The 27,740-nt window shown below is 52.0% G+C and overlaps 1 protein-coding gene across 7 annotated transcripts; it reads right to left on the minus strand.

Annotated features, from left to right (window-relative positions):
- Positions 1 to 877: 877 nt before the first annotated feature.
- Positions 878 to 27,740, minus strand: SCNN1A (sodium channel epithelial 1 subunit alpha). 7 transcript variants are annotated; one of them, XM_043880778.1, is made up of 15 exons: positions 27,512 to 27,740; positions 26,861 to 27,110; positions 25,454 to 25,636; positions 24,408 to 24,768; positions 16,112 to 16,379; positions 14,510 to 14,703; positions 9,230 to 9,333; positions 8,458 to 8,621; positions 7,923 to 8,021; positions 7,610 to 7,727; positions 3,519 to 3,597; positions 3,340 to 3,397; positions 3,155 to 3,210; positions 2,719 to 2,794; positions 878 to 2,310 (listed from the first exon to the last, which is right to left on the minus strand). In XM_043880778.1, the coding sequence occupies exons 4-15, from the start codon at positions 24,761 to 24,763 to the stop codon at positions 1,930 to 1,932; spliced, it is 1,953 nt and encodes a 650-aa protein (XP_043736713.1). In that variant the 5' UTR covers positions 24,764 to 24,768; positions 25,454 to 25,636; positions 26,861 to 27,110; positions 27,512 to 27,740; the 3' UTR covers positions 878 to 1,929. The 7 variants fall into 7 exon arrangements, with proteins under 7 accessions (XP_043736713.1, XP_043736712.1, XP_043736710.1 ...); XM_043880777.1 differs by lacking the exons at positions 26,861 to 27,110; positions 27,512 to 27,740 and adding an exon at positions 26,076 to 26,209; XM_043880775.1 differs by lacking the exons at positions 26,861 to 27,110; positions 27,512 to 27,740 and having other exon boundaries at positions 25,454 to 26,125.

Genomic DNA, 27,740 nt, shown 5'->3' on the forward strand with positions numbered 1-27,740 from the left:
CCAAGATTCACGTGGCTCCTCAGGTCAAGATCACAAGGGTTCAGGGGGGCAGTGAGGGGAGCCAGATCAAGGCATCAGGATTCGGTCCTAAGGAGGGTGAGGAAGGGTGACGCCTGACTCCCAGGGCTGATGTTGGTGTTGGGGGAGGGGCCAGGGGTCTGGAGACCTGGGTTCCACTCCGACATCCCTCAGCATGGGGGAAGGAGTCAGGGGTCTGGAAACCGCGGTTCCACTTGACATCCCTCAGCATCTCCTTTGTTAAAATAAAAGCTGGGAAGATGCCCGCTGCTGCTTTCTCCGTGATGATGTGAGGATGGGAATACACAGGCTTCGAGGATTCTCAGGAAGCTGGGCTGAGTCCCATCATCTTCCACCAGCACTGGGCATCTGATGGAGAGGTGGGCGGGTGAGGGTGCTGCAGCTGGGTGGGGAGTGGTACTCAGCAGGAGAGGATTACAGATGGTGGTGACCAAGGTCGGGAAGGAAAGGGGTCCAGGCAGTGGACAGGGACGTGTACCCCAAGCATTACTTGACAGGTCTCCTGGCGGAGGGCACCTGTCTTCACCTCCCACCTGAACATGGTGATGGGCACAGAGCAGATGCTCAGCAATGCCCGTGGAAGAACTAGCAAGACGGTTTGTCTCTCCCAAGGCCCCTGAAGGATGGTCATTCCCATCGTGCAGCCAGGGGAATGGGAGACTGTCCTGTGCCCCCCTCCCCAACCCAGGACTGTGCTTGGGCAGCAACCCAGGACTTGCACCCACTCCCTGGCCCCCTCATGATGCCATCCAGCTCTCCAGACATTTTCTTTTAGGCCACGCCCTACGGCATGGGGGAATCTTAGTTCCCTGACCCACAGAAGTCCCTCCAGACATTCTTTATGCAACAACATTTATTAAGTACCTGCCTACTTGCTCCAAGTGGGACACTGGACTAGACCGTGAGGATACATGAATGAACAAGACTCAATCCCTAACCACTGTGAGCTCGGTCATGCTGGGGACACAGACACAAATGAACAGGAAAATTAAATGCAGCGTCAGCACTTCCACAGATGTGATGGTGTGTGATGGGAGTCCACAGAAGAGGGAAGTGGTAAGATCTGGGGAAGACAGGGTGGGGAAGAAGCCTTCACAGAAGTAATGGTATCTGAGCAGGGTTCTCAGGGATGCATAGGAGTTCTCCAGCAGATGCTGGAGGGTTAGATGTGGGGGGTTAGGCTTCCAGGCTAAGGAAGTAGCTTGAGCAAATACGCAGAGTTACAAAGGACGAGGACGCAGGGCAGAGGCACTGGGCGAGGCTCCGTGGGGGGGATGGGGTGGTGAGGCTGACTGGGAATCCAGGTCTTCACTACACTGGGCTGCCCCAGTCCCTGCCCTGGGAGTCAGGCAAACAGAATTGCCTAGCAACTAACCGAGGGGGCTTTTGGGGTGGGGTTCCCCACCCCCGTTCAAGAAGAGGAGCAAACGCCTGTGTCACTGGAAGGCAGTGTGGAGGGCCATTCTGGAGCCGAATCAGCCATCTTTAGGAAGGAAACCACACACGCCTTTGTGTGCCCTTGTCTGTTTTGTTCTGGTCATCCGTTGTTTCCTAGGAAAGTTGTTTGACAGAGATCCAAGTTTGGCTTGGCTGATCCAAGGGAAAAGAGGACTTGGCTGCACTGGGGTGGGGGAGAGCAAAGTGTTCTCGAGGCAAGACCAGCGGGTCCAGGGAGGAACCGGGGTGATGCTGGCCAGGGGTCTCCAGGCAATTTCCGTAGCCCCCTATCCATCCTGCTTCACCCCCCACCCCCCCGCCACCCACGCACACACCAGGGGCAGCTGGGCAGCTCTGAGAGGAAGCCGCCAAACATTCTTGAATCTTGCCAAGGCCGGGTCCCTCCCACCGAGGGAAGTGCCTGCCTTGGGGAGGGGACACCGTCCTTCCCTCTCAGGGCTCCCCCGAAGTGTGGGCAGAGGCGCTGGCCTCTGCCAAGCCTGATGGAGCCGGGTGGGGACCCAGGGTGGCGTAGGCAGGTGGAGGGGCTGACAAGGCTGGGGAGATGGCAGGGTCCGGCGGGGATGAGGAGGAGGAAGCCGGGTGGGGGCAGAAACTGGAGGGGAGAGAGGCGGCTGGAGTGGAGGCCACCTCCTGGGTGCCCCTGCCCCCTCGGCCCGGGGACCAGTATCGACTTCGGAACCTCCGGAGCAGCATGAGGAAGGTGATAACCAGGAGGTCAAAGATGAGCTCGGCCATCTCCACCACGGACAGCACAGAGGAGCCGAACCACAGGCTCCACTGGCTGCCCAGGTTGGACAGGAGGGTGACCATCTGTGAGGGCAAGAGGCACGCTGAGCACTTGGCAGGGAGCCCATCCTCCACTCCACTCGGCCTCTCCTGACCCCAGGGCCCCTGGCCTCTGCTCCCCTCCTCTGGGAGCACAGGACTGCTGGCTGGTTTCTTCCAAGGAAAACAAAGAATGAGGCCACCGTGGGCATGGCAGACACCCAGGCCTGTCTCGAGAGGCTTCTCCCCATCATCCATCACTGCCCCGCCCTGAGACTTCACCCCAGCGAGCATCCTTCCACCCTTCTAGAGCTCGCCCTCTCCCCTTGGTCCCCCACCTTCGAGGCCAAAACCCTCAGGCCCCACAGAGGTAATCCCCTGTGTTCATGGACAGGCCCCTGACGAAGACCCCCTGCCCCCAGAGAATCCCAGGTTCAGTGGGGCAGGACGCACCGTGACTGAGGGAGACTCAGAATTAGATTTGTAGTTCAGCTCCTTGAAGAAGATGTTGAGTTTGGCAACTCCATCCCTTTGGAGTAGGGGAAGAGACAGCCCAGGGTTAATTTCTCTGCTGCTCAAAAACACTCTCCTCCAATCAGCTGTACCCATCCCTCTTCCTGGGTCTGCTCTCCCTCCCACAGATTCCTTTCCCCAGGCTGGGACCCAGGGAAAGGAATTATTGTCACTGTTTAGTCACTCAGCCATGTCAGACTCTTTTGGGACTCCATGAACTGGAGCCTGCCGGGCTCCTCTTTCCAAGGAATGCTCCAGGCAAGAATACTGGAAGGGGTTGCCATTTCCTTCTCCAGGGGATCTTCCCATCCCAGGGATCAAACCTGAGACTCCTACATTAGTGGGCAGGGAAGTCTGGGACCAGGGTGGAACTGACCGTTTGTTCTTGATGGTGTAGTTGTTCTGTCGGGATAGCATCTGGAAGACCCAGTCCTGGGAGGGGATGAAGTGTCAGTGGGGTCACCCCCATACTCTTCAGGCTTACAGAGCTGGGGGTGGGGTCAAACACACTCATACACATATGCCCAGAGAAGACAGCAGTGCTACACACACATACACTACCTGGGATGTCACGGAGGGCCATTGTGAGTAACTGGCAGAGAGCTTGTAGATGGTCACACTGGGGATGGAGAAGGTGCTCAGTGAAGGGGGTAGCGGTGGGGCTCTCCCACTCAAAGTTGGACCAAGGATCCTCTGTGGTACCCAGACGACCAGCCTGGGCTCCAGGAGGGGATGCTCACCTGCATGGCTTCCGGCACTTGGTGAAACAGCCCAGGCGGTCTGAGGAGAAGGCATCCTGGAGCTTATAGTAGCAGTAACCTGCGGGTACAGAGACGTGCTCATATTCTAGACCCCCTCCACCTTCTTCACCCACACCCCCCAGGTCTCCCAAGACCTCTGGCACCCACTGCACAAGAGTATTATGGAGCAAAACAGGAAGGGCCCCTGAGTGACAGCACCAGAACATGTTTAAGAAATAAAGTCAAGTCCAGCAAAAAATAAAAACAACAGGCTACACCCTTGTTAAAGTGAAAGTGTTAGTCACTCAGTCATGGGTCCAACTCTTTGCCACCCCCATGGACTATAGCCACCCAGGCTTCCCTGTCCATGGGATTCTCCAGGGAATCTTCCCAACTCAGGGATTGAATATGGGTCTCCCACATTGCAGGCAAATTCTGGACACAGACAAATGTTGAAAAGTGAAAAAGAAAAGTGGGAACAATTTTTGTATAAGAATAATGAAGTTAAACCACAATAAGATACCACTTCACACCCACTAAGATAGATATTGGAGATGAAATGGCAACCCACTGCTGTATTCTTGCCTGGGAAATTCCATGGACAGAGGAGCTTGGAGGGCTATAGTCCATGGGATCGTGAAGAGTTGGACATGACTTAGTGACTAAACCACCACCACCAAGATGGCTATAATGAAAAAGGACAATGACAAGTGTCAATGAGGACATGAAGAAATTGTAACTCATCACTGCTGGCAATATAAATTGGTGCCACTGTTGTGGAAAACAGTCTGGCAGTTCCTCAAAAGGTTAAACATATAAAACTATACTACATGCATGTGTGCTCAGTTGCTCAGTCGGGTCTGACTCTAGCCTACCAGGCTTCTCTGTCCATTGGATTTCCCAGGCAAGAATACTGGAGTGGGTTGTCATGCCCTTCTCCAGGAGATCTCCCCAACCCGGGGATCAAACCCATGTGCCCTTCATCTCCTGCATTGCCCACAGATTCTTTATGCAATGACCCATTGGAGAAACCCTAAACCTACCAAATGACCCAGCAATTCCACACCCCGGAGAACTGAAAACATTGACCACAAAAAAACTTGTACATAAATGTTCACAGCAGCATTGTTCCTAACAGCTAAAAAGGGGAAACAACCCAAATGTCCATTAATTGATAAATGGATAAACAAGATGAGATTTATCCATACAATGAATATTATTCAGCCATAAAAGGGAATGGAGTACTGATATATGCTACCAGGTGGAAAGTGAAAGTGAAAATCACTCAGTCAACTCTTTGCAACCCCATGGACTATACAGTCCATGGAATTTCCCAGGCCAGAATACTGAAGTGGGTAGCCTTTCCCTTCTCCAGGGCATCCTCCCAACCCAGGGATCGAACCCAGGTCTCCCACATTGCAGGCAGATTCTTTACCAGCTGAGCTATCAGGGAAACCCTGATACCAGGTGGATGAACCTTGAAAATATTAACACTAAGTACAAGAAGCCAAGCACAAAGGATCACATATTGTGATCTATGAAATGTCCAGGAGAGGCAAATCTATAGTAGAGAGAAAGTAGTTGAGTGGTTCTGAGGGGCTGGGGGCGGGGCGGGGGGAGGGCCTGTGGATACAGGGAATGGCAAGCTTGGAGACCACTAATGGGTACAAATTTTTTTTTTTTTTTTTTTGCAGCGGTGAGAAGGTTCTAAACTGATTGCAACAATTGTCACACAGTTCCATGACTATGCAAAAAAACTAAAACTATACTGCCTGGAGAATCTCCATGGACAGAGGAACCTAAAGGGCTACAGGTCATGGAGTCACAGAGAGTTGGACACAACTGAGTGACTAGGCACACACAATACTAAAATTGCACTGTACATTTTCAATGAGTGAGTTATCCAGGAAACGAATTATCTCAATACATCTGTTACCAAAAAATGAATAATGGGACCGTGGGCTTCCCTTGTGACACAGCTGGTAAAGAATCCACCTGCAATGCGGGAGACCTGGGTTTGATCCCTGGGATGGGAAGATGCCCTGGAGAGGGAAAAAGCTACCCACTCCAGTATTCTGGCCTGGAGAATTCCATAGACTGTGAAGTCCATGGGGTCACAAAGAGTTGGACACAACTGAGAGGGTTTCACTTTTAAGGACTTTCCTCATAGCTCAGTTGGTAAAGAATCCACCTGCAATGCAGGAGACCCCAGTTTGATTCCTGGTTTGGGAAGATCCGCTGGAGAAGGGATAGGCTACCCACTCCAGTATTCTTGGGCTTCCTTTGTGGCTCAGCTGGTAAAGAATCCACCTGCAATACAGCAAGACCTGGATTCGATCCCTGGGTTGGGAAGATTCCCTGGAGAAGGGAACAGCTAGGCTACCCACTCCAGTATTCTGGCATGGAGAATTCCACAGACTATACAGTCCATGGGGTCACAAAGAGTGAGCACTTTCACTTTCACTAGGACCATGGATTCCCCTCCACCCCTATTTCCCAGGTTCTAAGTAGGGTTTTTTTGTTACTCTTGATACTTTCAGTCACCCGGGTCCTTCTTCATTTCTGACCCAAATCCCTCTGAATACCAGGGTTTATATAATTAATCACAGAATTAATCTTTAATTAGGAAGACTGGGAAGCAGTTAGGCTGAGGAGCAAGCAGTCCTTAGGAAACTCAGCAGACTGTGTCTTCGGCCAAGTTTCTCTCCCTCATCCTCACAGCTTCTAGCAAACAGCAAGGTCATTTTTCTCTCAAGGATCTTTTCAAACTCACAACTGCTTAGCAATCAGCATTCGGGGGCCCGGGGAACAGTGGGCAGAGTGCCTGCTCTGCATGTCCTGGGACTTCCTGTCTTCCCTCTGGGCCTCAGCTTGCTCGTCTGAGAAAGGGGCCCATGAGGCAAGATGGCCTCCGAGCTTCCCTCCAGCTCAGATGCGCTGTGATTCTCCAAGGCTAGAAAGCCAGAAATCAGAGGCCAAGACTGCAGGGCACGGGTCGGGGGAGGACTAAGAGAGCAACACCAGGAAAGAAAGCAGGCAGAGAAATGCACAGATGGAGGCTGCTCTCCACTCTGGGATCTGCCATGTCCCTGCCCTCTCCCCTCGGAGGGGCCGGCTGTGCCAGATAAGGGGGTGTGGACCAAGGACGCTCGCCCTCTATGTTCTGTGTTCTCTTGCTGGGGACTTTCTCTCTCAGCTTCCCTGCTGAATAACTCAGCTGTAAAGAAAAGGAAAAGAGATTGATCTGCTCCTAGACCAGGGCCAGGAGGAGAATCTAGTGTCTTCCAGATTCTTTTGACTGTGCTCTCCTCTAGTTTTAATGTTTTAATTCTTCCACAAGTCATTTCTAAATGATACACCTGCTCCTATTGAACTGATACATTACGTGCATGATAAAATATACATAAACCGGAAGGTGTTAGGGAATGAGGCAGATCCACACAATTTCTAGTCTTTTCTTCCTGCAACCAGCACTGTCTCACCAGTGCCCAGCACCAGCCCTGCCGGTACCCTAGGAAGTGAGCAGGATGCCACCCGAAGGGCAAGGAACCCAGGGAGATCTTCCTCGTGTGTTCTTCTTTCCTTTTGCTGCAAGTTATTTTTATTTTTAAAAAATATTTATTTGCTTATTTATTTATTTGGCTGGGTCAGGTCTTAACTGTGTCATGAGGATCTTTCCTTTCGGCTCACGGATTCTCTAGTTACTGTTCGTGGGCGCGGTAGCTCCAGAGCATGTGGGATCTTAGTTCCCCGACCAGGGATCAAACCTGCGTCCCCTTCTTTGCAAGCCGGATTCTTAACCACTGGACCACCAGGGAAGTCCCATAAGTTACTTTTAAATGGGGACATCCAATTATAAACACACAGAAGTCAAAAGAGAGAGAAAAACTGAGAGGGAGGAACAGAGAAGAGAGACAGAGTGAGAGGAAAACGGACAGGGTGGCATCTAAGAACCAGTGAACAGGAGTCAGTGGGGGAACCGGTTGGGGAACGTGGGAGCCGGAAGCTACAGTGGGGGCGCTGAGAGTGCAGGGCTCCTGGGAAAGTCCTGGGCTCGGGTGGGAGCAGAGGCTGGCCTCCCGCAGTCTCACCCCAGGAATTATGCTTCCTGTAATCACAGAACTCTACACCGTCGGGCCGTGGGTAGAAGATGTAGGCACAGCCACACTCCTTGATCATGCTCTCCTGGAAGCACGAATGAATGCACACCTGGAGGAGGGGAGCGTGAAGGGGGATGGGGTCAGGCCTGCCCACCCCAGGATGGCAGGGGAGGGGAGGACAAACCAGCCCCCCCAGTGTGCCTCCACCCCTCTCTCCACCATCCCCATCGCCCATCACGCACACCTGGTGGCTACGGCTGACCTATGCTGGACACAGTTGCCATGGAAACAGGCTGGGCCTCACCTGCTGCGTGTACTTGGTATTGTAAAGGTTCTCCACCGGGACCTCGCTGCCATTCTTGGTGCAGTCGCCATAGTCGCCCCCGAGTCTGTCCACGGCTTCCTAAGAACCCAGAGACACCAAGCAGTCAGAGGTCAGAGGTCAGAGCAAGTGGTCCAGGCCTCTTCCTGACCTCTGTCTTCCCTCAGTCCCAGGCTGTATGTCCTTCGGCTATCTCTCCTACCCTCCTGGTCATTTCACAACATGACCTCAGGGCTACTTCCGAGAAGGTGTTAGGGAGCCTGGAGCATTCCCTGGAACCCTCAGCATGTTCCAAACCCCTTCCCAGTGCTCTCATCCCACGCGCACTCCTCAGAGACCTATTTCCTAATGCCCACTCAGCCCGGCCCCTCACCCCAGACTTCTGCTCCCGAAGTCCACTACATGCTCGAAGCTCACCCATCACAACCTCTTCTGGTCCTCTGGCTGTCACCCCTGCAAGCCCTCTCTCTGCCCCTCATCTGGGGTCTTCCCCAGGTCTCCCGGGCAGCATCCTTGCCTTACTCATGCTGATGGAGGTCTCCACGCCGGGCCGCAGATTAAAGCCAGAATCATCCATAAAGGCAGGCTCATCCCGTTCATGCACCATCACCCGGGCCCCAGTCACCGTGGACAGCAGTGGAATGAAGTCATTTTGCTCTGTGCGCAGTGTCAGGGACAGACCTGGGGAGAAGGGTGGGTGGAGGAGGTGGGACAGAGCCAGGGGGCAGGGCACATTGGTTGAGAGAAGCATCAGGGTGTGGAAACCCATCCTCCCACCCTGCCTAGTCTCTAAGCCTCCCAAAGCAGCAAGTTCAGGAAGACCTACAAATGGATTTGGCCACCCCTGAGCTGAATTCGGGGGCTTTCCCTGGTGGCTCAGTGGTAAAAAAAGCCACCTGCCAATGCAGGAGACATGCGTTCGATCCCTGGGTCAGGAAGATCCCCTGGAGAAGGAAATGGCAACCCATTCCAGCATTCCGGCCTGGGAATTCCATGGACAGAGGAGCCTGGTGGGCTACAGCCCATGATGTCGCAAAGAGTCAGACACGACTTAGTGACCAAGCACGTACACGCACGAGCTGGATTTGGGGTGCCAGGATAGGATTCCTATCACACCTGGGATGGAATACGTGATACCCACAGAGGAGAAAAAGCAAAGAGGATTTTCCAGGATATAGATGAGCGTGCTGCAGTGAGGCCTGGAGCGCTTCTAGGACAGGAGCTCAAGGCAGGTAGATGTGGGCACACAGGGCAGCAGAAGAGCTGGGGCTGGGGTCGGGACAGCGCACCATTGTTGACCCCGGGCATGGAGGACATCCAGAGGTTGGAACTGTTCTTGTCGTTGAAAGTGTAGCAGTTTCCATACATCGGGTGGTGGAAGTGAGAGTAATTCCTATTCAGGAGAGAGAGAGGGGGGTCAGAGGGGAAGGTGCAGGGGTCAGGGAGAGCAAGACTTTCAGAGCCCTTTGTTTCCTGATCACCTACTATGTGCAGACGCGGTGCTGGAGCCTCACCCAGGCCCTCTCACTAGGCATCATCACCACTTCACAAGAGAGGAAGCACGGGCTCAGAGAGAGCAAGTAGCTGCCCAAGGTGAGCAGCGAGCTTGAGACGGGACTCAAACCCAGGTCAGCTACCTTCTCGCCCAGGCTCCTTCCCCCAGGCCACCCGAGGTCACTGGCCTTGTGGCCTCTCCCATCTCGATGCTGCAGTACATTATTAATTCTTCCAGCATCCCTGGCTTCTCACATGTCTACATCTTACTTCCCCATTCAGATTATAATTTCCTTGAGGACAGGAACACATTGCCTTCATGGCTGAATGGTCTCTGGGTTAATGGCATGGTTCTTGGCATGTAGGAGAAACGGAGATCGAGAACAAATAGTTGATGAATGAATGGAAGAGAAAGGAAGTGGTGGGGGGAGGGGGCAAGACAGTGAGACCAGGAAGGTCAGGTCCAAGGGCAGGAACGAGTCTTGCAACAGCATGCCTCCCACTGGGAGGTCCAAAGCGGGGCTGGGACAGGCTTGGGAACAAAGAGAAAGGAGTCTTAGATTTTTGTTGCTACAATATGAACGTGATTTGACAGCAAATCACATGCCCCCCAATGGGGAAGCTGTGTGGACTGCAACCAGAGCCCACACCAGAATAGGGGGTATCTAACTCAAAGCTATGGTTTTCCCAGTAGTCATGTACGGATGTGAGAGTTGGACTATAAAGAAAGCTGAGCACTGAAGAATTGATGCTTTTGAACTGTGGTGCTGGAGAAGACTCTTCAGAGTCCCTTGGTCTGCAAGGAGATCGAACAAGTCAATCCTAAAGGAAATCAGTCCTGAATATTCACTGGAAGGTGAATATTCAGCTTCACTGAAGATGAAGTTTCAGCTTCACTGGATGCTGAAGCTTAAACCCCAATAGTTTGCAAAGAACTGACTCATTGGAAAAGACCCTGAAGCTGGGAAAGATTGAAGGCAGGAGGAGAAGGGGACGACAAAGGTTGAGATGGTTGGATGGCATCACCAACTCGATGGACTTGAGTTTAAGCAAGCTCTGGGAATTGGTGATGCAGGTCACCTGGCAAGGAAGGCAATCAGAGAAGCCTGGCATGCTGCAGTCATGGGGTCGCAAAGAGTCAGACATGACTAAGCAACTGAACTGAACTAAACTGAACTTCCCAGCCAACAGGGGGTATCTGTTCTAACTCCCGAGCCATGGGGGCGTCAGGGAGAAGAGGGGGATGGGGCTTTGAGCTGGGGGAGGTAGAGGAGGAAGGAAGAGAAGTAGGGGAGGGAAGAAGGCTGGACAGACATGAGGAAGGGGGCGCTGACAACATAGCCTTAAGCAAGCCATTTTTCTTAAGCTCACTGTCTTCAGTCTATAAAACGAGGAGATGGAACTCAATGATCTGGAATAGTCCATCCCCTCAAAGAGCAAAGGCTCAGGGTGTGAAATACTAGCGCACATTCTGGGAAGAGCTAGGATGGCAGCATTTCCAGAGCACAGTCTGTGCTCAGGGAGGGATGAAAGAGGAAGAGGCCAGTCCTACAAGGCCTGGGAGCCCTGCTCAGAGGGGAGGGGACAGGGACACCACGGGCTGTCTGCCGCAGGTGGAATCCACAGAGCAGACCATGGATGAATCTTAAACTCACAGAGCTTAGTTTAAAAAGTGAAAGGCAACATGAGATACATAATACAACACCATTTATGTCCACATTACACACACACTTGGTAAAAACACATACAAACGGAAACACATTGAGTGCATTACTAGGGTGTATGAGAAGAGTGTAATATGATGGTGAAGAGTACGGACTCCAGGGCAAAGCTACTTGGACTTGAACCCCAGCTCTAACGACTGTCAGCTGGGAGACCAGCCCAAGCACTTGATCTCTTTGTGTCACAGTTTCCTCATCTGTAAAATGGGGATGATACTAGTACTGACTTCATAGGGATTCTGGGAGGATTAAATGACACCTAGAACAGTGCTTAGCACTGAATAAGGGCTATATAAATTTGCTATTAAGAGTATAGGAAATCAGGGATTTCCCTGGTGGTCCAGTGGTCCTCAGAGCTTTCATGGCTGTGGGCCTGTGTTCAATCCCTAGTCGGGGCTGGATCCTACAAGCCTCATGGTGCAGCCAAAAAAAAAAAAAAAAAAGGGGGTATAGGGATTCATTAAGACAGTTAAAGCCAAAATGACAGCTATAACAAGGCAAGGATGTGAAGAATTTGCAACCCTCACACACTGGTGGTGGGAATGTAAAATGGTACAGATACCTGGAAAACAGTCAGACATTCCTCTAAATGCTAAATATAGAATTACTATATGACCCAGCAGTTCCACTCCTAGGTATCTACCTGCTGCTGCTGCTGCTGCTGCTAAGTCACGTCAGTCATGTCTGACTCTGTGTGACCCCATAGACAGCAGACCACCAGGCTCCCATCCCTGGGATTCTCCAGGCAAGAGTACTGGAGTGGGTTGCCATTTCCTTCTCCAGTGCATGAAAGTGAAAAGTGAAAGCGAAGTCGCTCAGTCGTGTCCAACTCTTCGAGACCCCAAGGACTGTAGCCTACCAGGCTCCTCCGTCCATGGGATTTCCCAGGCAAGAGTACTGGAGTGGGTTGCCATTGCCTTCTCCCAGGTATCTACCTAAGAGAAATGAAAACATACGTCCATACACACATGTGTACAGGAATGCTGATAGCAGCATTCAGCATTATTCATAACAGCCAAAGGCGAAAGACACACAAATGTTCATCCACCAAAGCATAGATAAACTAAATGTGGCATAAGCATACAATGGGAAACTATTTAGTGAAAAACAGGCATGAACTGGGGGACTTCCCTGATGGTCCAGTGGTTAGGGCTACACACTTCCACTGCAGGGGGAACCAGGGTTGGATCCTTGGTTGGATAACTAAGATTTGCCTTGTGACGCAGCCAAAAAAAAAAAAAAAAGCAGGAATTACTGATACAGGCTGCAACATGGATACACCTTACTAAGTGAAAGAAGCCAGTCACAGAAGACCACATATTACGTGATTCCATTTATATGAAATGTCCCCAGTAGGCAATCCATAGAGACAGTGGTTAGTAGATTAGTGGTTCCCAAGGCTTGGAGGAGGGGACGACATAGGGAGACAGGAAAACATTCTAAAATTAGACAGTGTTAATAGTTGCACAATTCTGTAAATATAGTAAAAACTACTGAATTGTATCCACTCAAAGGATAAATTTTGTGGTATGCAAAGTACAACTCAATAACACTGTTATTAAAGAAAAGATCATAGAGAGAGAGGCAAGAGAATTGAATCCAGAGTAGGAAAGGGCTGAGAAAGCCATGATAAAGAACCTCAACTCGATCCCGAAGGCCAGAGAGACACGGACGGATTTCACACAGGACTGTCTGGAATAGTTAAGTGCAGTGAAGTGCAGGCAGAACGCTGAAGAATAAAGCTTCTTGCGGTCGCAGAATAAAGGGAGGCTCGAGAGGCAGAGAGACAGATTAGGGGGCTATGATAACCCCGTGAGAAACGATGAGGCTCTGAAGTGAGGAAGTGACCTAAGTGTCAAGACTGAGATGAACTATGGACTTTCCATTGATGAGAAGGCGGGAGCCTGCGGCGGGCAAAGTGAGAGGGTGACAGAGTGACTCGGTGGCAGGTGTGGGCTGCCACAGGCTCAGGTGCTGCTACCGTCTCACTTGTGCTCAAACACACACACAAACCCGAGCCAGGAACACAGGTGTGCGCGGGGCAGAGTGTGCTCCAGGTGAGGGGAGGAGGGGGCAGAAGCAGGTGACACCTGGCCCTGCTGACAGTCTTCAGTGACAAGGAAGGGACAGGGTCCCTGTGGGGTGGAGATGCTGCCTCGGCCCTTCCGCGGCCGGGAAAAGGCACAGAGATGGTGCCTGAACTTCGAGGAATACGGACGGACGGGAAGGTGGGGGCGAGCAGAGGCTTCAGAAGGGGACCTCCCTTACTCCTAGCCTCCCCCTCCCCCCAAGCCCTCAGAGAGCTGGCAGCAGCCATGACCTCTTTGCAAGGACATTATGAGAGGAGATGTGACTGAAAGAACGCCAGGTGGGCAGTGCAGTAGTGTGAGGGGGACCCTTGGCTCTGGCTGGCCTGGTGTCCAAGGGCAAGTCACTTCACCTGCGTGACTGTCACTTCCCACGAGCCATGAGACCCACGACTCATTGCAGTATATGAAGTGCCCTCAAACTCCTTATCTCATGCACTCGGAGATAGATGTTATCATCTTCATCGTTCAAGGAAAAGTGCCAAGGGAATTCCCTGGTGGTTCAGTGGTTAAGACTCTGAGATGCCACTGCAGGGGGCACGGGTCAGGGAACTAAGATCCTCCTGCATGCCACCAAGTGTGGCCAAAGAGAGAAAAAGTGTCAGAAGGGCAAGGATTTTTCCTTCTTCTTTGATATATCCCAAATGCCCAGAACAATGACTGGCACATAGTCCAGATAGTCAAAAATATTGATTCAATGAACACTGAAAGAATCTCATTTCCCTCCATTTCACAAACAAAAACACAGGCTCTGAAGAGTGGAGTGAAATGCCCAGAGTCACCTGGTCCAGAAGAAACAGACCCGGAGCAGGAACTGAGGGTTAGTCCCTGATTCAGTCCATGCTATGTCCGCCACCCACTGCTGCCTGCATTAGCTGAGCCAGCAGGGCAGGGAACCAGATGACCTTCCAGGCATTCTCGAGCTTGATACCAGTGAGAAAGAGGCCTCAGGAAAATAGGGAGCCATGCTTCAGTCCTTGGTTTCTCAAAGCCAAACTTCAAGCCCGGCCTTCCCAAGGCTCCCATCTGACACTGCCGCAGACCCAGGGAGCAGGGAGCCACCCATGTCCTGCAGGGCCATTCCCCAGGCAGAGGTTTGGACCTGCGGACAATACTTGCCCTTCCTCACCACCTGCAGGCATTCAGTTATTCAACCAGCACTCCAAGGTGCCTTCCATGCTGGGTCTCAGGATGGTCCAGCAAAGGAAACCCGGGGTGGGGGGTGGGGGGCGCAGAGCAGGAAGCCTGGCGGCAGGGAAGGACTCACGCCTCATTGCAGGAGTCCTGGTTGAAGCGGCAGGTGAAGATGAATTTGCCCAGCACATCCTCCTCCAGCGAGGGAGAGGTGTCCTGTCTCCGTCTGGACAGAATGTTGATGTAGTGGAAGCGGTACCACTCCCTCACAGCATCCACCCCTGACGAGTACGTCTGGTAGAAGCAGTCCGATTTGTTCTGGTTGCACTGGACACAGAGACCAGAGCATCAGAGGACCAGCAGCAAGGGTAAGCAGGGTGGGGCAAGGTCAAGCAATGAATGGTCTGGGGTCCTAATGACTGATAGAAAGGGGCGGGGAGCCAGGCTGGGAGAAGCCGAAGCCTGGAAGACAGCAGACCTGGAGAGCACGGGATTGATGGAGGAGACTGGGAGCTGCACACACCTTGTGGTCATTTATGCAGCCTCTGAGGAGGGTGAAGCAAAGATTCTTCTCCCCATTTCACAGATAGGAATACTGAAGGATCAAGCAGTTTGTCCCAGTATCAAGGAGGGGACTGGAACCCTGGTCTCTGGGTACCGTCTCCCTGCTTCGCTCCCTTTTTTTAAAATCTTTATTATTATTTTTATTTTAATTGGAGGATAATTTCTTTACAATATAGTGTTGGTTTCTGCCATACAATACAAATCAGCCATAAATATATATATATATATATATATATATATATATGTATATATGTGTGTGTGTGCACTTAGTCGATCAGTCATGTAAGACTCTGTGCGACCCTATGAACTGTAGCCTGCTAGGCTCCTCTGTCCATGGGGGTTCTCCAGGCTAGAATACTAGAGTGGGTTGCCATGCCCTCCTCCAGGGGATCTTCCTGACCCAGGGATCGAACCTAGGTCTCCCGCATTGCAGGCAGAATCTTTATCATCTGACCCACCAGGGAGCCACCGGGGAAGCCCAAGACAGAGAATAGGGAGATGACAGCAAGAAAACTAAAAAAAATAAATAAAGATGGGAGGAAGGCTTAAGAGAGAGGATATATATATATATATACATATGGGCTTCCCCGGTGGCTAAGTGGTAAAAAATCTGCCTATCAATGTAGGAGACCTGGGTTGGCTCCCTGGAGAAGGGAATGGCAACCCACTCCATTATTCTTGCCTGGGAAATCCCATAGACAGAGGAGCCTGGTGGGCTACAGTCTAAGAGGTCGCCAAGAGTCAGACACAACTGAGCAACTAAGCAGTAACAATTCTCTGTCTTGCGCCTGCTGGAGCCCCAATGCCCCATCACCCTGGAAGGTCCCAAGTGAGTCCCACACTGGGGATCAGAATTCAGAAAGAGCATTTCCACAGTAGATCTGACTTCCCATCCCCATAAACACTCCCACAGAGGCCCCCATCGAGGAGCCTCCACAAGCTGGCGCCGAGAGTCGTTATTTAATTTTAATTTTCAAATTTATTCATATATGTAACCTATTTATTTTGCCAGCGCGCCGACTCCCGCCTCATCATTGGCAGCGAAGGCGGGTCGCGCAGGACCGGGAGCTGAGCCGACTCCTGCGCGCAGGCGGAACCAATGGCCTGGGGTGGAGGCAGGGGGCGGGGGCGGGGCCTCCGGGCGGTGGGCGGGGCCGGGGCGGGGCCTTACCAGCTGGAAGCCGATCTTCCAGTCCTTCCTGTTCACCTGGGGGTTGTTGTCCCGCACGCTGGAGCCGGCGCGGCGGACTTTGCGAGCCTCGTGGGGCGGAGCCGGGACCGGCAAGCGCTGCAGGGGGTGCGGCAGCGGCTTCCGCAGGTCGCGGCGGGAGCGGGCGTGGGCCACAAGGGTGTTGGAGGAGTTGTACTCGTACAGGTCGAAGAGCGTCTGCTCCGTGATGCGGTCCAGCTCCTCCAGCTCCTCTTGAATTTCCTTGTACCTGGAAGGGGCGATAGTGAACGGTCGGACTAGGAGGTGGCGGCCTGGTTTTATATCCTCGCCCCCCCCCCCCCGCCCCCCACCAGCTCCCGTGCCTCAGTTTCCCCGTCTGTAACGGGTGAGATCAGTTCAGCCCAGAGAAGTCGGCGGGGAATAGCTCTGGGGTCTCCTGGGCTATCTCGGAGGCGAAGGGAGGTGCAGACAGGTGTGTCCGCCTCCGGGTGATTGGAGGCGACAGTGAGCCCAGGCGGGGACGGCATTTATTGCTGCATGTTTATCGTAAGGGAGAGGTGGGAGGTGCTCTCTTCGCACTCGCCCTGGCCTGGAAGGGAACCCGGAACTTGTCTGCTGTTTCCCAGGGCAGAAGAAGGGGTGGGCTGGCAAGGCCCAGACACTTACTCCCACGGACCAAAATGGTGCATGGGCCATCCGCCCCGCTCTTCGCGAGGGTGGCCTTTGACCGTCTGCCACTTGACACTTTCTAAATCAGGGAGTCTCAACTGCACTTCTAGAACCTTCCAAGGAACTTTAAAAATACAGATACCACACACTATCCTTTCCCCGCCCTCCTACACCAAAGACTCAGTTTTAAGGAGTTTCAGGTGGGGCTCAAAAATCGTGTTTACACTGTCCAGTATAAATCCTCACATTCCTTCTCAATACAGGGCCTATATCATCTCCATCATGAAAGTCCTGGCAAAGTAGCAGGGCCTTAGGGATAGAATCTACCAAAACAAAACAAACACCTAGGACCGATAAATAAACAGGGTTACGGGATATAAAACCAATATGCAAAAAATGTTTCTGCATGCTAGCTATCAAAAAAACGGAAAATGAAATCACAGCACCGTATTAAATAGCATAAACAACATGACATACTGGGAGTAAATCTGATGAAAGGCGTACAAGACCTGTACACTGAAAATCCTGCTGAAATAAAGACCAAAATAAAAGGAGTTGCAGACGTTAGTAGATCAGGAACTCCTATGCCACCTTCCAGATTGCTCTCTAGATTCAAGCTGTGCATGTGTGCTCAGTGGAGAAGTTGTGTGGGACTCTTTTGACCCCAGGACTGTAGCTCACCAGGCTCCTCTGTCATGGAATTTTCCAGGCAAGAATACTGGAGTGGGTTGCCATTTTCTTCTCCAGGAGATCTTCCAGACTCAGGGATTGAACCTACATCTGCATTGCAGGCGGGTTTGTTACCACTGAACCACCCAGAAAGCCCAGATTCAAGCCAAGCCCTATCAAAATTCCAGCAGACAGTTTTGAAGAAATTGACGGGTCAATTCTAAGATTGCTTTGGAAATGCAAAAATCTAGAATGGCCAAAACAAGTTTGGAAAAGAAGAGCAAAGTTGGAGTGCTTACTCTACCTCACTTTAAGACTGTAAAGCCATGGTAATCAAAAAACAGTGTAGTGCTTATGTAAGGATAAACAGATCAATGGGACAGAATAGAGTCCAGAAATAAACTCAAATATATATATGGTCAACCTGATTTTTGACCAAAGCACCTGTTCAGCTCAATGAGGAAATAATTTTTTTTTTAAAAGATGATGCTGGATATTGTATGAAAAAAGGGGGGAAAGAAAGAAAGAACCTCAACCTCTACCTTAGTCTGTATACAAAAATTAAGTCAAGCAACACAAACAAAAAAATCAGAACCATAAAGATTATAGAAGGAAATATCAAAGATACCTTCACAACCTTGGGGTAGGCAAAATTTCTTAGAATAAAAAATATCTAAATTAGAAATCCTGAAATATAAAAACCTCTTACAAATCGAGAAGAAAATGTCATTGTTTTAAAAAGGAACCCCCCAAATATTCAAATGGTCACTAAACACATGAAAAGACGCTCAACATCATTAGTCCTCAAATGTAAATTAAAACCATAATGAGGTGCCATTTAACATCCATTAGGCTCAAATGAAGAGACTGACGACATCAAGTGTTGGTGAGAATGTGGAGCATCTGAAATTGCTGCTGGCGGGAGTCTAAAATGGTACCACCGATATGGAGGACAGTCCCTGGTGGCTCAGATGGTAGAGTCTGCCTGTAATGCAGGAGACTTGAGTTCGATCCCTGGGCTGGGAAGAGCCCCTGGAGAAGGGAATGGCTACCCAGTCAAGTATTCTTGCCTGGAGAATCCCATGGACAGAGGAGCCTTTGCGTCCGTGGGGTCACAAAGAGTCAGACAAGACTGAGCAACTAACACACACACACATGGTGGTCCTCATGTACCTAGTCCAAACCTCACAGTCCTCAGCCACCATCTCCCTCATAAAAGTCTAGCAGGCTGCCCCTCATCCTCTCATAGGAGAAAAATGTAGCTCAGGTCAAAGGTGTGTGTTTGACATCCTGAGATTTGTTATTAGTCATTAAAAGAACAGCAATTATATTTAAAATGGATAACCAACAAGAAACTACTGTATAGCACAGGGAACTCTGCCCAGTGTTATGGGGCAGGCAGGATGGGAGAGGAGTTTGGGGGAGAATGGATACATGTGTATGTATGGCTGAGTTGCTCTGCTGTGCAACTGGAACTATTTTTTTTTTTTTTTAATTATTTTTTTTTTTTCCAGTGGGTTTTGTCATACATTGATATGAATCAGCCATGGATTTACATGTATTCCCAATCCCGATCCCCCCTCCCACCTCCCTCTCCACCCGATTCCTCTGGGTCTTCCCAGTGCACCAGGCCGGAGCACTTGTCTCATGCATCCCACCTGGGCTGGTGATCTGTTTCACCATAGATAGTATACATGCTGTTCTTTTGAAATATCCCACCCTCACATTCTCCCACAGAGTTCAAAAGTCTGTTCTGTATTTCTGTGTCTCTTTTTCTGTTTTGCATATAGGGTTATCGTTATCACCTTTCTAAATACCATATATATGTGTTAGTATGCTATAATGTTCTTTATCTTTCTGGCTTACTTCACTCTGTATAATGGGCTCCAGCTTCATCCATCTCATTAGGACTGGTTCAAATGAATTCTTTTTAATGGCTGAGTAATATTCCATGGTGTATATGTACCACAGCTTCCTTATCCATTCATCTGCTGATGGGCATCTAGGTTGCTTCCATGTCCTGGCTATTATAAACAGTGCTGTGATGAACACTGGGGTGCACGTGTCTCTTTCAGATCTGGTTTCCTCAGTGTGTATGCCCAGAAGTGGGATTGCTGGGTCATATGGCAGTTCTATTTCCAGTTTTTTAAGAAATCGCAACTGGAACTATTACAACATTATTAATCAGCTATACTCCAATATAACATTAAAAGTTTAAAAAAAAAAAAAAGCAGTAAAAGTTATAGGAATGGAGTTCTAATCAGCTTCCCAGGTTCATTTCCTAGCCTTACCACTTACCTGCGTGGTGATAAGGATTAAGTGAATTAACATATGAGAAACATAGTAAGAAAAAGAGCTGGCAGAGTGAGTATTGTCTAACTGCAGCTATTGTTTTTATGGTCACAACTGTTCTTCAATAAGAACAATAGTAAAATAATAGTAACCTATTGTTGGAGAAGAGAAAGCTGAGGAGACAGGAGAGCACTGCCTGCCACTCAACAGCCCTGTGACTTTGTGATCTTAACGGAAGTAGAGGGACTGCCCTGATGGCCCAGTGGTTGAGAATCCACCTGCCGATGCAGGGAACACGGGCTGGATCTCTGGGAGGGGAAAATCCCACATGGGGCTGAGCAACTTAGCCTGTGCACTGCAACTACAGAAGCTCACGCGCCTGGAGCTGGTGCTACACAAGAGAAGCCACGGCAATTCGAAGCCTGCGCCCCTGTTCGCCACAACTAGAGAAAGCCCGCACATGGCAGCGATGACCAAGTGTAGCCAAAAATAAATTAATTAATTAATATTTTTTGAAAAGTGGAGCCGAAGACCAGATGCCAATTCTGATTCGTCCACCTAAACAGTTGGGTGACCTTTGCAAAACCTATACGTTTCTTAGACGTATGTTTCTCTGTGTTCTCCTCTGACTCTCGGCTGGTAGTTCTCTCCTTATTCAGTAAGCCTGTGACGAAGATCAGATCATGATAATGGATGCCGAAATGACAGCCTAGTACTGCTGTCCTTGGAGCCCCTGAACTGATGACCACTGGGCAAAGAAGGAGGAGATGTCTTTAGAGCTGCTTCAAAGACAGAACCAGGGCCAGAGGGCAGAAGTTACGGTGAGGTAAGCTGCAGCTTTACCTAAGGAAGAACTTTCCATCAGCAGAGATAAATGACATTCCTGACACAAAGGAGTCCATCACTGGGTGGCTGGGTGGGGGGCAGGGTGCCAGCTCTAGAGTCTGGGCTTTTTGTCCCTGCCAGGCCTGCCAATGCAGAACCTGCTTTCTAGATCCTGGGGGGAGTGGGGGGCAGTACAGGGTCCACCCCAGGGTCAAGGTTGGATGGCCTGGCTCAGAGCCTTCCCCTCCCTCAGTGCAGCTCTCTGGGGGGAAGAAAGATTCCATGACCTTCTTTGCCGTCCAAGAATGCCACACTCTTCCTTAAAACCAGCCTCAGTCCCTCCCAGGATTGAATGAAAAATATGTGCTCTTGGGCTCTGTTTGCCGAGGATGTGGCTTTGTCTGGCCCCCTCTCTTGGGTGAAAAAAGCCCTTTGTTAACCAGAAAGGGGATGGGGATCGCTGTGGCTGACCTTTCACATTGGACTCTCAACACCTCCTTGCTTAGTATGAGGGTCTTCAGCCTTATCCCCTTTCCTGGCAGTTATAGAACAGCCCAGAATACCCCTCCCCCTCTGCTGGCCACACTCCTGCCACCTGCAGGTGGGCACTTGGGCTGACTTTGCCTCCAGTTATCTCACAAGCTCCTCTATCTCTTCCACGACTTCCACCCCCTCCCTGCTCCCCAGTCCGAGTCACCTATCTTGCCTCTGCCTCCAGCACCCACGCCAGCTAGCAGCATGAGTCACACGCAGGTCCCCACCCACCAGGCTGCATCAACCTGTCCACCCACCCCTGCCTCTCTCCTGGAACAGGAACCAATAACCCGGATCCTTCCCTTCTCCCCTCTCCCGGCCTCTGGACTCCTGCTGCTCCCCACAGGCTCCCACTAGCCCCCACCTCTGGATACCTTTGCCTGGCCCTTCCTTAAACTGCAGTGGGAGAAAGAACTTTGAAAGCAAACATACTTGGTCTTCGACTCAGCTACTGCTCCTAGATTCACTGGCTTCTATGGCGGGGGGCGGGGGGGGGGGCAACAGATTTTTGAATCTGTTTCATCACTAGTTCCCTGTGTGAACTTAGGCAATTACTTAACCTCTTTGGGCCTGTTTCCTCATCTATAAATGGGAGTAATGCTGATATCTACATAAGAGATCTGTTGTGAAAATTAAATCATTTGATTAATATAAATTTTTTTTGTTTGGCACATATTAAGTACTATGTGTGTTAGCCATTATCATTGGTGTTTTTTCTTTCTTTCTTTCTTTCTTTTTTTTGGCCACACCCTATGGCATGTAAGGTCCTAGTTCCCTGACCAGGAATTGAACGGGCATCCTCTGCATTGGAAGTGCGGAGCCTTAACCACTGGACTGCCAAAGAAGTTCTCATTGTTATTTTTTATTATTACTTGCTGTTTGACCCTGCTCACTTCACCTCTACTTCCTCATCTGCAAAATGGAAATAATAGTAATGCCTGTCTCCATGGACCTGTCAAGATTAAATGAGGTAGTGCTTAGAGAACTCCCAGTGCAGGACCGAGCACATAGTAGGGACTCCATATCCTTCCCCGGCTTTGAGGCGCCTTCTCTGACTCCCCTCCTATCCAGCGTGCTGGGTGTCTCCCCACTAACTCCTGCAGGAGGGATTGTTTTAATCGTTGAGAACACTTGCCTCCCAGCCTGCAAGCCCCAGAGGCCAGGGCTCTGGTTTTCATTCCCTGGGGCATTTTCCTCTACTGCCCAGGGCCTTGCACCCTGCAGAACCTTGGAAAATATGCAGGCCTCAACAGATTTATCCTTGCACTGTCCATCTCTCACCCACATCTTCCAACCACAGTCTTTATTGAGAGCCTACTATTGGCTAGTTCCTCAAGCCTGCCTGCCCTCCCCTCCCCACTGCCCCAGGGGATGAGGGTGGGGGAAGTAGGGGAAGGAAGAGGGCTGGGAGCACTGAGGTTGGGAAGAAAAGAAGCAAAGCCGCAGACACCAGGGGAAGAGAAAGAAGGCTGAGAGAGGGAATAAGACAAGCTCAGAAATGCGATGTAGGGACTTCCCTGGTGGTCCAGTGGTTAAGACTGTGCGCTTCCAATGCAGGGGATGCAGGTTTGATCCCTGATCAGGGAACTAAGATCCTACATGCTGCACAAAACAAACAAAAATCAAACAAAAAAACCCAGACAAACGAATAAGAAATGAGATGTAACATCTGAGCAGAAACTCCACTATTCCACATCCGTATTTTGGGTATTAAGAAGAGGCAGGGGTTTGCAATCAGGCAAACAGGGTGGAAAAGACCGGTGATGCTGGGAAAGATTGAAGGCAGGAGAAGTGGGCAACAGAGTATGAGATGGTTGGATGACATCGCTGACTCAATGGACATGAGTTTGAGCAAACTCAGGGAGATCGTGGACAGGCAAGCCTGGGGTGCTGCAGTTCATGGGGTTGCAAAGAGTCAGACACGACTTGGTGACTGAACAACAACCCCCACAAACAGGGAAAGTCACAGTGGAGTCTGTGACCTTGTGCCTTAGCTCTCTCTGCCTCAGTTTCCTCAAGGGTAACCCAGGAATAATAACAGTATCTGCCTTGAAGGATTGTTGAAAGAATTAAAGGAGCTGCCTGAGGAGTTCTTAACTGCGTCCAGCGGTTTGGTGCATGAAGCAGCTTCTCAGTAACTGGCCTCTTAACCTAGGCCTCATGCAGCAGGAGGAGGGCCTCATATCAGTGAAGTGACAGAGCAGTGTTTTCTCTTCAGGACAGGATGTCCCAACCCTGATCAGCTCATGACACACCTCTGGACACGACAGACTACACCACCCCTGATATGTGACCAATCCCACTCACTTGCAATTGCACGCACACCTCGTTTGTTTGCTCACGCACATTCATGCGATCACATACACACTAGCTCATAAACCTTACACTCTGACTCTAGCTCACAATGTGTACGGTACCTGTCACAGTGCGCTGAGGTTATTTGTTTATATGCCTATCTCTTCCATCTTATCTTTCAATACCTAGCAAAGTACTTGGCCTTCAGCAACGATTGTAGGAATTATTGATGAACCCATTCGCTGGGTGCCTAGAGCCGTGTCTGGCCTGCCGCAGGTGTCCCAAGATGTGAGGTGTGGCAGGACCGAGTGAACACACAGAAAAGGTGTGTGTAAACACCCAACCCTGCCCTCCTGTCTTCTCCATGGTTACCTCCACCCCCTCTGGCTTCCAAACCGAAAATTGGCCAAGAACGCTGGTGAAACCCAAAACTTCAGGACACACCCAAACACCGCACCTGGACCGGTGGACTGCACAGCTCAGCAGGGTCACCTGGGCCTTTGGGGGAACAGCCGGACCAGAGCAGCTTCTATCCTGTCCTGTTGTCTTGGCTCTGCAACTACACCCCCACTCACCCCCCCAACCCCGCCTTGAGGCTCATGGAAACCTCCACCACCACCACTCCCACACTTTGCTTTCTCCAACACAAACTGCCCTTCTCAACCCAGACCACCCTGCCAGGGCCCAGTCCCAGCCAGCTCCCACCACCACCACTACCGCCCCCCCACCACACCTGCAATCATCTCGTTGCTTGAGCTCCATCAGATTCATCTCCTGATAAGGAGGAGGGGCTGATTCCTACCCTGCCCTTCTGAACTTATCAGCATCTCGACCTCATCTGCGCTTCCTCCCACTTTCAGGAGGATGAAGGGGTGGAGGAGGAGACTGTCGGTCCAACAAGCCCGCGCTGGAGAAGGCCCAGGCACTAGGAAGTCTTCCCTGGGCAGAGTGGCCAGCCCATCACGTCGAGGGCTCCCCTCTCCTGCCCAGAGGGACGTCTGACTCGGGTTACCTGTAGGGGTTTAGGGTGCAGATGGAGACAGCGGGGAAGATGAGCTTGTCCGAGTTGAGGTTGATGTTGAGGCTGACAGGATAGCTGAAGTACTCTCCGAAGAGCTGGCCGAACTGCCAGTACATCATGCCGAAGGTGCAGAGCCAGAGCACGGCCCAGAAGACTGTTTTCATGCGGTTGTGCTGTGAGCACACCAAGCGGATGGCACCGTGGATGGTGGTGTTGTTGCAGAAGAACTCGAAGAGCTCCCGGTAGGAGCGGTGGAACTCGAGCAGGGCCTCCTCCTCCTCCGTGGGCGGTGGGGGGCCCGAAGGCTCAGGGCCCTGCCCCGGCTCCTCAGGCTTGTCTCCCTTCATGTGCCCTTGTGGGGGTTGGGGAGGGTAAGGGGCCGGGCTGAGTTCTGGGCTCTGGGTGCCTCCTCCATCCTCATCACCTGGGGCCCGTGCCCTCATCCCACTCTCCTCCCACCTCTTGCCCACTTTCTCCCCCTCCTCCCCGGGCCCCGTCCCCGGGAGCCTGCTGACCTGCCAGAGTCTGGTCAGAAGAGCTGGAGCCAAGCCTCCCCTGAGTGGCCTCTCTGCCTCCCTGATAAGGCTCCCTTTGGTTTCTGTCCTAGACTCTCCTTGTCTGTATCCTCTGTCTCCTCTGTTCAGTCAATCTCTGTCTTTGGTCTTCTCCCTCCAATATCTGTGTCTTAGATTCTCTCTGCCTCCGTCTCTCTCTTTCTGTCCCTCTCTCTGCCTTTCGCTTCTCTTCGGGTCTCTCGGCTCTCTTTCTAGCCTGTTTCCTCTCCGGGTGTCAAGCTCTGTGATCTTGTCCCTCTTCCTCTCCCTCCCCACACGGCCCTCTCTCCCCTGCGGTCTGGACTCTCTCCTCTGGCCCCCGGGCCTGACCTCGGGCTGTGACCTGACTCCCTCTCGGTCCCAGGGACGGCCGGGCTCTGAGAGGTCTGGGCTGCCTTCTGCTTCCCACTCCCAGGTTGTGGCTGGACTGGGACTGGTTCCTTTCCAGTTGAATCTGGCAGCCCGGCTTCTCCTCCCCCTCACCTGACAGGTGCAGCGGCCAGACTGGGGAGCCCGCCCGCCGGGCTGGGATGGAAGCAGCAGAAGCCTCATTAGCATCTCAATTAAAGGTGAGCCGGGCAGGAGGAGGGGCCGAGGAGGAGTCAGAACTGAGAGCTCTCCCGAGGGAGGAGGGCTCCTGAGGGCAGGTGACCTGCAGCACCCGGACTGGAAAAGCGAGAAGAAAAGTCAGGGCTGGGTTGGGAGTCCTGGGGAGCCAGCAGTCAGGGAGACCGGGTGACAAGAAGGCAGGCAAGGGATGGAGGTCTTGAACCTGGAGGTGATGCTGAACACAAAGACAGGAGGGCAAAGCAAGGAAAAAGGACAAGTCAGGATGAGTGAGACTAAGGTGTGGGGACCAGGAGAACAGGGAAGGCCAGATAGTGGAGGTGGGTGGACGGAGGAGAGGGGGAAGGACCGGGAGGGAGGGATGGATGGAGGACAGGCAGAGAAGGGGGGGTGAGGAGGAGGGAGCCAGCCCCAAAAGGAGTCCCCCTCCCCCACCACTGAAGGATAGGCAGGGGGAGGGACTGCCCCCAGTGGGCTTCCAAGAACCAGGGCCCCTCCCTGGGGAATCCTTCCAAGGGCACTCCTGGGTCAGCCTCACACCCAGGCCTTGGAGAAGAAGGAGGCAAGGCCTGCAGGCTTCCTCCCTGCTCACTAAGGTGTGAACACCTCCCGACCCCGCCCAGGAGCACCCCTCTGCCTCTCCCAGCTGGTCCTGCCCTCCTGACCCCTCACCCCCACCCCGAGCCTGCCCAGCCCAGGGAGGGGCCCAGGTGCAGCTGGGGGCTGGGCGGGGCCCTGGGACATTCTGTTCCTTTTTACACCATTGGCTGCCGGGCCAGGAATGTGTCCCCAGCTGTGGTCACGGGGTTGCTGGAATGTGTGCTCAGAGAAGAGGGGCCGCCTGGGCACTGGGGCAGAGCCTCGGAGCCCAGGGATAGCGGGCACCGAGGAGGCAGGAGGGAATTGGCCCTGAAGAGAGTAGGGAGGAAGAAGCTGAGCCTGGCCCAAGGCTGCACCAATCCTGGAAGGAAGGAAAAACTCAACGTGGGGCCATGGTTTTCCTCCAAAATCTCTGAGTGAGGGACCAAGCAGAAAAGGGGGAAGGGATCAGAGAAGGGCCCAGGAGGCACAGAGACCCAAGCACACAGCCCAGGCCAGAGGTCTGCCACTGTGACCCCGAAGGAGGTAGCCACTGGCTCCTCTCGCCTCCGGGAGGAGCGGGGCTGGGACATGCAGACGGGCCCAGCCTGAGCCTGGATGCAGCTGGATAGGAGAAGACAGGCCCTCGAGGTCATGAAGTCATAAGACAAGGATCCTGGTAACAGAGAGCGGAGCCAAGTGCTGAGGGAGCCTGGGGGTGAGGCGGAAGGGAGAGGCACTAACCCAGGAAATTCAGGAAGACTTCCCGGAGAAGGCGGCATCTCAGCTGGGTCTTGCAAAACAAACGAAGGCTCCCATCTGTGGCCGGTCTCCCGTGGCCTCTTAAAGCGAGAGCTGCTGTCAATCAGGCTTCCAAACCCACCCCATCACTTCCCCAATGCCTTAGGGGACCCCTCTGTGGAGAAGGGAAAGGCTGGCTTTTTCTTCATTTTCCAGCTGAGGAAAGTACCCTCTGCAAAGACAGGCCAGTTTTCTGTGGACGCAAAACCAAACAGCAGTAGCATGAAGAAGAGAAGCAGAATTCTTCTTCGGCAAGTGGGGGGTTGTCTGCTTAGGGCTTTTGCCACACACCCCGAGACAGACCAGCCACAGTCTCGTGGGGAACTGGGGCTCCCCTGCACCTGGTTTTGAAAGTCAGGCAGGTTCACATACTCCCACCAGCCATCTGGGTCCTGGACTGTCTCCCAGGCTCCCTAAGAAGCTCTGTCTACTATCCCTGCCTTCCCAAAGGACATCCTACCAACAGGAGGAGTAGCCAGCACCCTGCCTGTCTCATCTCAGAGGTTCAAAGAGACACATCCCTGCCACGTCCGTTTGCCAGTTGATGCCTGAAATCCAGTCACTGGCCCAAGGCTGCAAGACAAATAGTTTTACCTTCAAAGCTTCAGTGAGCAGGATCGCAAGGCCCAGTCTGGGCTGAGCTGGGGAGCGAGCCCAGTGTCCCCGAAGCACCTGCCGAGGTGTGGCAGCTTAGAGACAGCAGCATTCCAGATCTGGAATGGGCCAGAGCAAGCTTGTTCTGGTGAAAACAAAATGGCAACCTGAGACCTGCACCTGTGTCATAGCTCCGTTTTAAATATTATCCTTTAAGGCACAGGGGAAA

This window comes from Cervus elaphus, chromosome 22 (assembly GCF_910594005.1).
Source record: "Cervus elaphus chromosome 22, mCerEla1.1, whole genome shotgun sequence".
In the NCBI taxonomy this organism is placed as follows: Eukaryota; Metazoa; Chordata; class Mammalia; order Artiodactyla; family Cervidae; genus Cervus; species Cervus elaphus.